Source organism: Amphibalanus amphitrite, unplaced genomic scaffold (genome assembly GCF_019059575.1).
Source record: "Amphibalanus amphitrite isolate SeventyFive unplaced genomic scaffold, NRLGWU_Aamphi_draft 000058F_arrow, whole genome shotgun sequence".
Classification (NCBI taxonomy): domain Eukaryota; kingdom Metazoa; phylum Arthropoda; class Thecostraca; order Balanomorpha; family Balanidae; genus Amphibalanus; species Amphibalanus amphitrite.
The window spans coordinates 359,926-375,178 of NW_024881554.1; the positions used below are offsets into that span (position 1 = coordinate 359,926).

The following is a 15,253-nucleotide window of genomic DNA, read 5'->3' on the forward strand; positions in this document are numbered from 1 at the left end:
TAACATCCTAATTCTTACAAAGGGCTCGAACAACTCGCATGCATTACCATCATGCTTTACAGTTCAATTAAAAGCAGTTACCCAGTTCTACACAAATAATATACCAATAAATATGCAAGTTTCTACACCCAAACTAATGCATCCGTTAATCATACATATCAAAACATACAGTTATCGCGTAAACCTGTACCTCTAGTCTTACTTAATAAATTATAAGTTGTCTGCGTGTCCGTCAGCCTTATGTGTCTTCTTGCGCCGGCACGGCGCCGCGTATCAACGTGAAATTTGGTGACCACAAAATTTGGGTGGGGCGGACCATCGTATCAAAAGATGGGCGCAATCGGACCACGGGTGCGGCGTCAGCGCGTGCATCTCTGCCCCAGGCTGGCCGAGGCCGGCGCCGAGCAGAGAGCACGTGCTTTAGGCTCAGTTGTTCGCTTAAAAACTGAGTGAAAACGATGAGAGCCAGCTCGGGAGATCATTAAATTTTGAACTCCGTGGATATTAAGAATACGTTTGCGATTAGGATCAGGTATAGGCGCAGGTACAGGTATTCGGTACAGGTTTTACCGGTAAATAAAATAAATTTATTATCAAGCGAGCGAAGCGAGCAAAGTGCGAGCGAAGCGAGCAAACTTTCGGATCTGCAGCGCTCCTCGAAAAGCGCATATACCTACATGCCTACCATACAGCTAAATGAAGTAAGTAAACAAACTTAACCCTACTGGCATGAACATACAAGTTTTAACGGCAAACTAATAATCCCCTCAAACATATATCTCGAATCTGTACAGTTATCGCGTAAACATGTATTCTAGGCCGGCCGGCCGTGGTCACGCTTTTGCGAGGCTTATTTCTCAGCAACCACTTGACCGATTTACATGCGGTAATTTTTGTAGGGTAGCTTCATTCTTTCTACCAAGTATTGGACTATTCCCGATGTACGTGGGTGACCATTATGCACGTGCCACGTGCAAAACGAAGAGGTGTTGGTTTTGCAACAATTGCAATATCTCGGTAACTACTGGGCCGATTGCGCTGAAAGTTGGCATGTAGTCTTACTTAATAATGTGTCTCAATGCTTCTAAATCTTCTGCCGCTCATTCTCCGTCACTATCCACCCTAATCTGTGTTTTCATTTAAGAGTAGCGAACCAACTTTCAACACGGCATTGCCGTACAGTATGCACTCAGGCGGCTATAACCTATATACCCTGGCTATAACCGCCAGAAGCGATATTGCGGTACAGTATGCAATCAGGCGTTTGATAGTTCTGCCACCTAGCGCGTAAAAGGAAAGGTTGGGCGGCGGACACGCCATTGCGGTACAGTATGCACTCAGGCGGCTTTATTCGCCAGCACCGTCATTGCGGTACAGTATGCAATCAGGCGTTTGATGGCTCTGCCATCTAGCGCGAAACAGGAAAGGTGGGGTGGCCACGCAATGGATAGTAGCCGGTTCACGACGGCCATCTGGTAAGTACAAATTTGGTGCAGGTTTGGTGCGATCAGGTTCAGTGTGTTTCTTAGCAGGTAGCAGCTAGGGTTACATTAATTGCTTATTACGGAGCGAGCGAAGCGAGCGGAGTCTTTCCTTAGATTAACGGAAATTTCTGAGTATGAGCGGCCGGCCGGCCGTGGTCACGGTTTTGCGACGCTTATATCTCAGCAACCACTTGACCGATTTACACCCGGTAATTTTTGTAGGGTAGCTTCATTCCTTCTACCAAGTATTGGACTATTCCCGATGCATGTAGGTGACCCGTTATGCACGTGCCACGTGCAAAACGAAGAGGTGTCACTTTTGTAATTGTTGCAATATCTCGGTAACTACTCGGCCGATTGCGCTGAAAGTTGGCATGTAGGTAGGCACCCACTAGGCAATGCATATCCATGTGCCAGAGTTGGGGTGCTGCTGCACGTGCGCACGTGCAGGGGTCGATTCCAGATCTCGAGAGCGGCTGGACCGATTGCGCTCAAATTTGGTACACGGTTACGGAGCAGTTAGTAGGGTGCCGTGCACAAGTCAGTTGGGACCCATTTTGCACGTGCGCACGTGCAGGGTGCCGCTTCCAGATCTCGAGAACGGCTGGGCCGATTGTGCTCAAATTCGGCACATCGCTAGAGACCGGTTAGTAGGGTGCCGTGCACAAGTCAGTTGGAGGTACCCCCTCGCAATTTCGCACGTGCAAGGCCCACCCTCTCGCTCGCTCCGTTAGTCGCCCCATAAGGCGCTATACTGGTAGCTATTCCTGCTTTTTCATAGTGTCAGACATTATTATCGATCAACCCTATTACTGGTGGGGGGGGGGGGAATCGGCCCCCACCTGTAGTATTTTTGCCGTCGATGGAAAATCACCTTAGGGGTTCGAAATTTGGCGACTTTTCCTTGGCTAGAGGCGTATCCAGGATCAGTTTCTCGGGGGTAAATCTGGTCACACTTAAAACAAAAATAATTTCAAAACAAACGTGGCCATCTGTATGGGTGCATATGCCCTAGAGACAGTATTGCGGTACAGTGTGCATTCAGGCGGTGATACGGCAGACGCGGCACTGCGGCACAGCGTCCATTCAGGCGCTTGACGCTCCTGCCATCTAGCGAGTAAAAAGGAATGTTTGGGCGGCTATGCGAGCCGCACTTATTGGGTAGGTATGCGCACTGGATTACCTACCTGGCAATCTTCAAGAGAACAACCTTTCACCATTTACAGCATTAATAATATCCATGATATTGAACAAATGAATGTGATAGAATACAATTAGAGTAGTTTACAGTGCTCATGTTAAGAACGTAGGTATTAAGTTACGACTTACTGGTGGTTATAGGAATGCACTAGAGTAAGGTGGGAATAGAGCCTATTGAGTAGGGTATGGGTAGGGTGTAGGTAGGGTATAGGTAGGGTAGGACATGTACGAGTATATGGGTAGAATAGCGCTTTTTTGCGGCGTTCCCGATTGGCGGCGGGCGGGCGGGCGATGCGGGCGATTTTCATTTTTTTTTGTGGCGTTTGCGGTTGGCGGCGGGCGGGCGGGGGCACGATGCGGGCGGTTTTCGTTTTTTCGAGGCGTTTGCGGTTGGCGGCGGTCGGGCGGGCGGTTTTCATTTTTTTGCGGCGTTTGTAGTTGGCGGCGGGCGGGCGTGCGATAAGGGCGGTTTTTATTTTTTGCGGCGTTTGTGGTTGGCGGCGGGCGGGCGTGCGATGCGGGCGGTTTTTATTTTTTGCGGCGTTTGCGGTTGGCGGCGGGCGGGCGCGCGATGCGGGCGGTTTTTATGTTTTGCGGCGTTTGCGGTGTTGTTTGCGGTTGGAGGCGGTCGTTTTTACTTTTGCGGCGTTTGCGGTTGGCGGCGGGCGGGCGGGCGCACGATGCGGGCGGTTTTCATTTTTTTAGGCATTTGCGGTTGGCGGCGGTCGGGCGGGCGGTTTTTATTTTTTGCGGCGTTTGTGGTTGGCGGCGGGCGGGCGTGCGATGCGGGCGGTTTTTATTTTTGCGGCGTTTGTGGTTGGCGGCGGGCGGGCGTGTGATGCGGGCGTTTTTTATTTTTTGCGGCGTTTGCGGCTGGCGGCGGGCGGGCGTGTTTTTTTTTTAATAATTCAATGTCTAAACCTTTGGAATCGTAGTGCTCCTCGAAAAGCCATCCCTACCTGTTATACAATTAAGAGAAGTAACTACCAAACACCACCCTACTTATATAAACATAAAAGTTTTGACAACCCAACTAATGGCCCCATCAACCATATCTATCCAAACGTACAGTTATCGCGTAAACCTGTATTCTAGTCTTACTTAATAAATTTCAAGTTGTCTGTGCGTGTGTCATGCCTTATGTGTCTTAAAGCGCCGGAACGGCGCCGCGTATCGACGTGAAATTTACTGGGCACAAACTTTGGGTGGGGCGGACCATCGTATCAAAAGATGGGCGCAATCGGACCAGGGGTGCGCCGTCGGCACGTGCAAAAGGGCGCTTCCATAGGGATAACACGGGGCTGGCTGGCATGCCGATCGGACGAAAATTGGGCCTGCAGCGCTCCTTTCTCGAGCTTATTACTCGGCGAAACGAGGTGGCAGAGACATGCGGTTGCCACCAATGGATAGAGGAGATATGGAACTAGCGTATTGACATGGTTTCATAGTATAGCACGCGTCACGTGCAAGGCAATACCTCCGGTTGTGAAAAAACGACCGATTCCGTGCATTACGGGAAGAAAATCGGTGCCGCTGGAAAACAGTTTGACGGAATGAAATCGGTGTGGTACCACTTTGCAGGTAAATGTACGTGCAATCAGAGGAAAGGAAATAAAAAATGATGATCCGTACCATTTCCTTAATAATGAAAGATTTATTTGAAAATTTAATTCGCGTGGAGCGCGGTGTCCTTTACAACATCAAAACGTATTGAAAAAGCTTATAAATGGTTATGAAACCTACATATTCGGAAAGAGCATTCTTTTCTGACCAATATCCACCCAAAATATTATCAAAAAGTCAATAAACTTTTCTGAAAATGACTCAAGCATACGACCCTGTTTTGTTAACGTTACAGGTATTTTTCGACGAAATCCGATCGGTGGCTTATGGCCGGCAGGTCATTTAACTTTTGACAATAGCTATCAAACCATGGGCTGCAATGCACCACCCGCAAAGGGGAATTCCAAACACTGAAAATAAACGCCTACCAGTAAACAGCACATGATTGTACTAGGAATAACTCAGCTACTATTGGGCCGATTGCGCTGAAATTTGGACTGTGGGTGGAGGGGGCGCTAACCTGAAGATGCATGGTCATTTGTAACAGGTAGGGTGGATCGATTGCACGTGCGCACGTGAGGGGTCCGCTTCTACATCTAGAGAACGGCTGGGCCGATTTCGCTCAAATTTTGTTCACTGTTGGGGACAATTTAGAAAGGTGGCTGGCACAAGTCATCTGGAGTCTCAGCTAGCGCGTGCGCACGTGCAGCGGGCCAGTTTTATATCTCAAGACCGGCTGCATCGCCTGCATCACCATCATACTTTACAGTTCAATTAAAAGCAGTTACCCAGCTCTTCACAAATAAATAATAATACCAATAAAAATGCAAGTTTCTACACCCAGTTTTCTAATTTCTCTAATTAAAGTTTCTCCTAATATCGATTAATATTCAATGACGTCATTTTTAATCTAAAATTGTAGACTAACAATATTTTTTTATATTCCTTCATTTTAATCTCCACGTTGAGCCAACATAAATGGTAAGTGACGGATGGGCTCTATCTAGCTGGCAGCCAGTTGGCACTGCTAAACTAGGTGCCGTTTGGAGAATGTATATTGTATATGTACCTACATCAACATTAACTACTTTCAATGAGTCTCAACTCAAGATCATATCTGATTCTGAGGCCTGAGCCACTCATGCAAGGTCATGGCCTCCTAGTGGCCCATGGAGTCCCTGCTGATGCTGGATATTTCACAGGTGGGATTAATCCTATTTTTGAGGTTGTACTGTTTGAATAATTTTATGTGATAAGTAAGAAGTAGTAACATTTGTTTCATTATCATGTAGAAAAAGTTTGATTAAAAAAAACATGAATGCCTCTCGGAACTTGTGCTTTTGAATTTTCAAATAAGACTTCCTAGGTAATAATAGGAGATAGGTTACTATGCTACTCCTTAGTCCTTACTTATATTATAATTGTCTCTCAGAGTTACTTACAAATTTATCTGACATTGCACTGTTGACTGTTGAGTGTTGAAGATAGGTAGGAGGTGTAAGGTAGGTACCTATTTACCTAGTCCTACTAGGTAGGTAGCTGCTTGAATCTTTGGTCAAGGCTACTATGCTGCTTAATACAATTGTGGTATGCGGCATATTCATTTTATCATAGCTTTGAGTCAAATAATCAACAAATGCCTATAGTGAGTCATGGGTTGAATGAAATAAGTTCAATAAAAATGTCGTGTGAGTCATGAGTTGATTTGAATCGATTCATCAAAATGTGTGAGTCATGAGTTGATTCGAATCATTCCCTTGGCTAGTTGCTCGAGTCATGAGTTGATTCGAATCATTTTATCGAGGAACTTGATGAGTCATGAGTTGATTCGAATCAATTAAATTTAACATCATGAGTCGTTTGCTGAATCGATTCAAATTTCCAGACTCAAACAAAGAATCGACTCAAAAAAAAATTGAGTCGTTTACAAGTCTGGTGGATAGGAAATAGGAATATTATCCGGCGCCGCAGGATATGGAGAGAGGAAGAGGGTTTGTTCCGCTCGTTTACTGCAGAAGAGAGTGGTTTAGTCTATGGGTCTGACGAGCCCTTGAAGATGCATTGACGTGCGAAGTCCTTGACCCGACCAACGCCGAAGAGAAGCGTGGCCTGTGACTGTGACTATGGTCAGCGCTGGAGGGAAGAGAAGTAGTAGTTTGTGATCTGTGTAACGGGGGGCTGTTTACTGGTTACCGGTTCCAGTGCAACCCGAGACCGCGAAAACTAAGATCAGCATGTCCTATAACTCCAGTGAACTCGATAACCGAAGAGTTGCAGACAGCTTGAATGATATTCAATGAATCACATCTTGGGAGAGTAGACACTATTGAGAAGGATGCACTACCCTTATTATGTCTCATTTGTACTACCAGCTCTACCCGTTCTCGTTAATCCTGTCGGACGGTAATGAGTATGTATTTCTGGAGTTCCATTGTCGGCTATATCAGCCACCGCTGCTCATCTGTCGCCCATTGGTTAGTGCGGTCTAATAGCGGACCTCACATGAGCGCGCACTCGCTCCGGGGGCTATCTGATCACGCGCCGTCGGCCGTGTATAGGTAGCATCTCAGACTCATCTACCATAGTCAGGCTGTCCGCGCCGGACCGCCGCCTTTCTTACTAACAAGACGCGGCTGACAGTTGCCCCCGGCCGCTGCTGGTTGGTCGCCGCTCTGACCCGCAGCGCCTCAGGCAGGATGGGGGTCGGCGCGAGCCCCACACCAACTATACCCGCGCTCCTAGGAGAATGCCCATGGGCTGCTTGTCTGTCTCTCTCTGTGGGTTGGAAGTTGGGAGCTCTGTGGCTCCTGTGCAGACTGAAGAACCCACTCTGAGAACAAACACAGAAAGCTCGGAGCTCACCGTTTATATTATAGACCTTATGCCGGAGAATGCTATCCAACGTTGCCCCACTCTCCCTCGGACACGGGATCCGTTTGGTCTGCCGACTCACAGAGACCACCCACCGCGAATCAGCCCTGCGGCATCTGCCCGCGGACATAGACAGCCCTGAAGCGCGACTCCTTCCGTGAATAGACCGACGAGACAGATAATCAGATAAAGCTTCGTCGGCGCACAGGATGCGCCCCAGGTGATCGGGTTTGAGGATGACGAGGTGCACACTGCCTCTCTGTTGTCGTGTTATGAGGAACCATCACAGAGAGGGTCGTTAATATTTACCGTCTGGTCGACGTGACTTCCTCACTGGGTCTCGGCCAATTCGTGATGTGAAAATAGCTCGTAAAAATTGTGACTCGTGGCCCAGCCGCGGTTGGCATTTTGTTTGATGGAAACAAGGTGCCGTGGTGTCGATGGTTTTGTGTATTTTCTCTGTCTGTCCCACCGCACGTCGCACCTATAATTTGACAGACGGGGGTGTAAGGTCGTAAGGAGATTCACCCAGAGGAAGGTATCATGGATGGAAGGTGGGGTGGGCTTAAAACCGCGTCCCAGTCGCGTATTTTGGTGATTGTTAGGCCCAGGGAATGCACGGCTACATTGGCGGAGGTTTATGTTTGATGTCAGCGTATGGGTTCTCTTTGAAAAGTACCAGAGCAGGTGTACATAATAGTAGGGTGTTGTGAATATAAGGTAATTCCGCCATTCAACGAAACCGGTGGAGAATTGCAACATTCCGAAACTTGCGCTTTCATAATGGTATTGCATTTTGTGTAGGCAAAAATAGGCAAGCCCCACGAAGTTTAATTAAATGGAGAAATATAACGTCCCGTACTGCGTGTTTTGTGTATCAAACGTCGAACGTTGTGCGGTGCGGTAACCGCAGTGGGCTTCTGTGGCGTCGCTTTTTCTTTTATGTTCCTTGAGCGTGTGAAGTCCTCGCTCGTTTGTTTGGCGGAACGCAACCCTAGTGCTTGTGGACATTGCAGATGTTAATTTGCCGAGGAACACGTTTTACTCTTGTTGAATAGTCTACCTTTGATTGCATATGCTACTCATTGCGGATAAGTTGAGTTAATATATATCGTTTTTGCCCTTCACGAACTATGATCCAAGTAATTTATCTCGTATATCGTCGCATCTGTAGCGTGTATAGGACTGAGGAACAGCTGAGTTCCGTGATCTCTGCTCGCTCTCGGCACCATATTGACGCTCTTGCAGCATTGTTTAGCGATACTTATATTCGCATCCGAGCGCCGTGAAGTGGCCTAAAAGTAATCAGAGTGTCTCAGAGCGGCAGTCGACCGCCCTCGGGGCTCCGTTTTTATCGATGGCCCGCGACAAAGCCGGCTCCAGGACGGGACGCGGCTGTAATTCACAGTAATGAGCTGGCCTGTGTGCTCGTCGGTCGCTCCCGTGCCGGTGTCCCGGGGATGTGAGGGAGGCGTGAGAGTGTCCCGCCCGCCGGGGTCTGCTCACAAGGATGCGAGTGTGGGCGGCCCGAACTGGCTCTGTGCTGCAGTGACAGTTGGCCTTCGCGCTCTGCTTCCGGATCAATTATTTGATAATTAATTATCGCTGCAGGTAGCAGATGGACTATGCAAAGTGATTTCCGGCCGCTGATGGCCATCGCAAAGCAGGCGCCCTTAAAATTCCAAATATCCCCACCATCGCAAAAAGAAGTTTTCATAAACGTGAACTGAAAAAGAACTTAGGGATGAGACTATGTGGATCAAAAGATACCCGTGTTTTAACTTAACTATTTTTTATAGTTCTGCGAATATTTGTATTGCTCTATTCGACCCACAAGCCATGCCTGCAAATCACGATAGGAGTGATCGTTACCGGTTCAGTGAGTGTAGCTAGTTTATTGCTACATAAGTAGTAAACAAAGTTTTCATTTGAATGTCCGCCTACTGAATTCCTCAGATCCTTTATTAGGTTGCCAGGCTGTTAACACTTTGTGGAAACGGCAGAATCTTATTCCTGTGATTAAATAGTTACCTGTGGGTCTAGTCGTTTTCACTGTGAAAACAGGACACACATTTTTGTGCTGCTATAACACCATTGATAGCTTCGAGGGTAGAGGGCTATTGACTGTTGAGGAACATCTTTGTCAGCATTGTCGTTATTGTTACGTTTGTGCGACATGCTAACGGGCTGTGAAAATTGGCAGTGAAGTTAAAATTGTTCTGTGTCCTGTTTCTTTTCTTCCCTCCTTATATCTGTTTTGACCACCCCTTAACACACCGGCTACTATATTCCGTAATATCCGTCCGTGCTCACTGCGAATTCGACCCACGTCGCCGCATTTCTGCCGATCGCCCTGCTGATTCAACTGCTGCCGACCGGAAGCCGGTGTCGTTTATTTTTCGTCCCGTTCGACTGTCCCGGCCCATTGTGCGCTGCCGGTGTGTGTGTGTGTGTGTGATGACACCCGGCTGGACCAGGGGGGGGGGAGGGGAGGGAGGGGGCAGTCATCAGACCCGTCGCACGCTCGTGAGGTCAGTGCGCTCCCAGCGAGCGCTGTCACTGACGATTTGTTGTAACTGACGATGGGGCGGATAGAAACCGACGCAGACAGGAGCGGGAGGGCCAGATGTAATAATAATGTAACCGGCTAATGTGTTGGACGTTGTCTGACGGTGTCTCGAGTGGTGTTTAGTAGCAGAGCGCAGACTGATGGTCATGGTGATTGGTGGTGATATAGGCACTATATTTTATATTCCACTTGTATTATGTTTCACCATAGGTATATTATCATATTAATCTGTGGACTATTTCATATATATTCCATCGTTAGCTTTGTCTCTGCACTTTGTTCAGCTATTAATCTCCATCGGTCACCGCGCGGGGCGTCAAGATTGGGACGTCATTGGAATACGGCCTATACAAGAAGCGCCAGGAATGAGTTTGAAAATAATGTTAGAAACGATGAATGCAATTTACTAAAATGATCATGCAATTTATCATGCCGCTCACAGGGGGAAATTGATTATCCCTCTCGAACCATGCTGTTCATCGTTAGTTTGTCGTTTCTGCTGCCACCTCTCGCCGTACTTTATCTGCCTCTCCCTCTCTGTATCTTTCTTCCTATCTCCCTCCTTCCCTTCCTATTTCTATCTGCCGGCCTGCCTATGTATCTAATTATCTGTCTCTGTCCACCCCGCCTAACGATATCTCTCTGTTCCGCCCAACAGCGACTTCAAGGAGTACACCACCGACACCACGGTCAAGTTCATCGTCTCGATGCCGGAGGAGAAACTGATTGAGGCCGAGGAGAAGGGCTTGCACACGGTCTTCAAGCTGCAGACCTCCTTCAGCAACACGTCCATGGTGCTGTTCGACCACATGGGAGTCCTCAGAAAGTGAGTTTGGCTGCGGGACCTCAGGCCGCGGCTGGTTGAATATCTGAGCCGGTTTTATAAAACTGGGTTTGACGGCAAGTTTTTGAAGTGCTTTACAGGTTTCAAAGGCATTTCAGTATCGGCGATCTTAGAAGTGTTGACGCCTTTTTTTGTTGCGCCGATAAGTTTTGCTCTCGACTTTTCAATGGCTTGCCACCCTGTCACCGAGAACTAATGTGCCGAAATTTACCAGATTTGATAAAAGAGGTGTGCATTTGACGGTTCCTGTAAAAGGCATAGAAGTTCCTGGTTCGAGTTTCGTATATACGTGAACAAATATCAAGGGCAGTGCGTGACCTGAAAGGCGTAATGAACCAAAGGCAATGTTCATTATCCCGCTATTATTACATTATTAACACCTCTGCTAAGCTGTTTCTGCGCTGTTCTAGACAGTCTGTATCTCTAACGGACCCTATTGCGCTATATGGTGTCTATCTTTATGCTTCCACGCCACATTAACCTTTCTTGCGTGTTCTGTACAGTCCGGATCTCTACAGATATGCTGGTATTGCTGTGTGCGTAATGACTCAGGAGTCCCCCGGGTAACCTGACCGCGTACTGCCCAATAACTGCACTCGGCCGGCTCGCGGTACTAGCTTTGCGTCATTCCCGAGATGCGTGTCTGATGTCCGTGTCAATATCTCCACATCCTTTCGGCGTATACACGGTCTGGTCTCGTGACGTTAATACCCTTCCCTTACGTCCATTTACTTTATGATCCCGCCCTAATGTCAAGCCGTCCGCGTGACCCGCTTTTCCACTCTGTTAGTCCAGTCGGTTGTATCCCGACGTCTTGGTGTCACATCCTTGCACAGCCGACCTACTGGCATATCCTGCCCTAATATCAGGCCACCCCTCTCGTCCTGTCTCGCACGCACTGCGTCTGCCTGCCTCTTCCTGTCCCGACATCACGACGTCACATTTCACCCCACCCCGTATACTGAATGGTCCTTTCTGATGCCGAATCCCATCTGTCGGCCGCACACCACCACTCTAGCAGATCTGTTTCGACGCCGGGGTGTTGTATCCCGTCCCACCTGGTTCGTTGACTAGGCCTGTCCCGCTGTGAAGGTACCCCAACCTCCGCACTGTGTCCAGTCCTGTGCGCTGTCGGGCTGTCCCACCCACCCCACTAAGTTACCCCGTCCACCTTCGACCAGGTATGACAACGTAGCCTCGATCCTGCGCGAGTTCTACACTCTGCGTCTCGAGTTCTACGACAAGCGGAAGACACACCTGGAGGGACTGCTCGGCGCCGAGTCTTCACGGTTGTCTAACCAGGCCAGGTCAGTTAGATGGAGGACCGGGGGAGCTGTGAGACCGCCTGTGGAACCAGGCTAGGTCAGTAGCCAGGGAACGCTGTTGAGGGTAGCGGGGAAGATGGAGTGTAAGACCGGCTACGGGCTACCTGGCCAGACCAAAAGCCGATTTCAAACAGGAAATCGAATTTTTAGCATTTACAATCTTTGCAGAATAGTCTCTGAATTATAAATGGAAGTTTCGGGGTCGAGGTTCTTATGAAAATGAAATTATGAATTTAAAATGGCATCTGGTAGTATCAAACTTTTTCTTAGTAATTGCAAGCCTCATTTCTTTTTCTTTTCTTTTTTATTTTTTATCCGTCACAGACCGGCTGCGCAGAGAGATTTTTAGTTGGAGGAGGGTTGGGGAGAAGCAGTTCTTCCACCGTGATTGCGGGCGGTAGTCTCGAAGTGGCTGTGTTTTGGTGGCTCTAACAGAGCAATCATCATTAAGGTGGTTAGGTGATCCGACCAGTGTGTGTTTGTGTGGATGGCTACTGGCGAGGTGTGCGTGGAGTCGCAAAGAACCACAAACAGCGAAGCTGGTCCGCCAAACGAGAGAAAAAAGGCCGCGGGATGAGGGGCTTAATTTGCTGTTGGATGAGAGGATTTGTCCGGTATTTTTCGATTACTTGGCACTCGGCCGTCGGTTCGTATTGGTGTGTGTTTTTCTTAAAGTATCTGGCAGAGGGCGATATGTTGCAACGAGGAAGAGCGTGTCTTGGACGCACACATTACACAGATTGAAAGATCGCCGCAGATCGCAGCAGCTTTGTAGCGTTGGCATCCTTCAGCTTGGCAGCTTCCCGTCTGTCCTGGGGTGGACGCTGCATTCAAATGACACCAATGTATGGACTGAGCCCCGCTGAGTCCGTCCAGCGTCGCCCCAGGGCCGTCCGAGTGTTGTTTTTGTACGCTACCATAGGCCACCGTCCAGCCCGCCCACAGATGGCTATATGATTGGAACTCGAACCCTCCAGGCGACCGCCTGTGTCCCGGCGAGCCGGTGCCGCGGGCAGCAGTGGTCGGGGGCTTGTTGCAGGATTACTCTGGCCGTAGACAATATTTCAGTTCAGTCTGTGACTCGAATTCGCAATGCTTTTGTTTATGTTCGCCGTTCGCAGCTTGACCTGATTGTGGAAATTTAGTGAGACACCAAAAATAGTAGCGCAACTTCCCTGCCATATTTCTTCACGAAAGGTTCCAATCAAATTTACCAGATGAATCATGGTGACAATCAAACGTGATGAACCATGATAATCACTATATCATTGTCGAAGTCGATATCATAGCGGTTATGAGCAGCGCAGCTCTCTGACTAATTCATCTCTGGATACGGAATGAATGGAGAAGGCGCGGCGACCGGAAGGTAGGCGGGAAGTCGCTGCGTTCGCGGGACTCTCTTCTCCGTAAGGAAGCCATCAGATACTATAGGAGCGAACACAGCCGTAGTCAATTAGACTTCAGGGCACGTAGCTTCAATACGGCCTGTTGATGTCCCATTCGGTGAGGGTGCACTAACGTCATATCATATGCGATGTCGCGGTGAGAATATTTGATTGTTGGAGATAAATGCGACACTAAAGCGACACGCAAAAGAATAACAGGCGTGAGATGGCTATGAGTCTGGCCCAGTCCTTTTACATGGCAACGCTGAACAAAGTAGCGGCTTCTCTCGAGCGGAAAATAGCCAGACAGAACTCAGCATTGCCGTGACGAACTTAGTGGCACGGCTGAGAGTCGACAGCATTGGAATATGAAGCTTTGCCGCCGGTGTATTTCCCCAGTCGTCAGTGTATCATTGCCACCACTACGCCGAGATGTACCTAACCATCTCAGCTCGACCCGGGGTCGGAGGGCGGTTCACGACACCCGCGGGACAGCTCCGACGGCCCGATGGACCCGGTGCCGCCCCCGGGCTGTCAGCGATCCCATCGGCCGCACCTGCTGTCTGGATTGCACCTTTGTCATGTGGACCGGCGTGCCGGGCGACCGGGCGCTGCCGCCGCCGCCGCGGCGCGCCGGCCGTATTGGTTCCCGACTGGCCGTCTCCTGAGCCGGCCCAGGGACCGTCTGTGGTCGGTCAGAGGGTATTGGGTCGGCGCAGCACAAACAAAGCGGCGAGGGAAGATGTGACGTTACCAAGCAGCGGCGTTCTGCACCAATACCGAATATGGCCGTGAAATTCAATAAGGCGTGTTTGTAATGTGGCCGCTGCCCAGCGTTGTTTTCTTATGACGAAACTGGCCGCTTAAACACTCCAATTTTTCCGACAGGGTAATTTGTACTGGCTACTCGCTGCTAAAGGAGTGTGGCTTAATGCTTTGAATGAAGATTTTTCAATAGGGCTTATGACGTTTATTAATATTTCTGGCAATATTCCGTCTAGGGCGATCCGCAGAAGTGTTCCATCAATCCCCCGCATCTGTTGCTGGTGAAACACCCGTCCCGCACCACAAAGCACGCTCTATTGTGATTGCAGTCTGATAGCCCCTGCCAGCCGTGCCGCCTGGGTAAAGTTAGCTTACTGAGCTAGCCAGTGTCAGGGGTCTGCCGGGAAGAGTGGGCATCCTCTAAACCCCTTCCCAGAGGCCCGGCGCGCTGCGGTGTTCCCTCTCGCCGGCTCGGACATTGGCTCAGGCTCAGGTACAGGACGCAGTGGCTGTGTTTGCAATACTCATATGCGGACTGTGTATATTAATCTTGCGGACCCATTTAATTTGTTGGTTTATCTCATTTGTCGTATTTGGCCAGTTTTTGCTGGCCACTGCGTCTCCCCGTGTCTTTCCCAAGGGGCAAATCACGGCGGCTTATGTAAGGGTTACGTAACACCTATTTGCTGGACTGCTTTTTCAGCTAGGTAAATATTTTCTCGGCACGTGCCGATGTGGCGGCCGCCGCGCGATGTGTTGACCCGCGGCTCCTGCGAGAATTGAGCCGTCACCATCTCTCAGAATCGAGATTGATAGATAATTTTCTCGTGCTCGCTCGCCCCCCGCTGGCTGCGTTTTCTCGTTTGACTTTCTGGCACGCCCGGATGGAGGCAATATCGTAGTCCGGAGAAACGGTGCGTGTCACCGGCTCGGGGCCGCGGCGGTGACAGCCAATTCAGTGGAGGGCGCGCGGCCACCGCCTGCTGATCTTTTCACCGGCGCGCGGCAACCGCCCGCCGCCAGTTGGTTGGGTTAGACTTGCTAATCGGAAATCGGCGCAGTCAGAATGAATAGACTTCTCGGAAAGGGATGAATGTGGTGTGTATTGGAAATGACGCGTGAAACATGCGCTTTGAAGCGATCGATTCCGCTTCAATTGATAAAAGCTTTATCTGTCTAGCAAGGCTTGTGTCGTACGAGCCTCGTATTTGTACAAACGTACGTACGTATTTGGCTTGAAAAGTGCT

The 15,253-nt window shown here is 49.3% G+C and overlaps 1 protein-coding gene across 2 annotated transcripts in view; it reads left to right on the forward strand.

Moving 5' to 3' along the window:
* The window catches only part of LOC122378342 (DNA topoisomerase 2-alpha-like), a 140,254-nt gene that overhangs the window by 57,256 nt on the left and 67,745 nt on the right, over positions 1–15,253 (forward strand). For both annotated transcript variants that reach the window (XM_043359300.1, XM_043359301.1), the window contains exons 17-18: positions 10,346–10,513; positions 11,713–11,838. In XM_043359300.1, the coding sequence (XP_043215235.1) occupies positions 10,346–10,513; positions 11,713–11,838 (294 nt within the window). The remainder of the gene's footprint in view (positions 1–10,345; positions 10,514–11,712; positions 11,839–15,253) is intronic.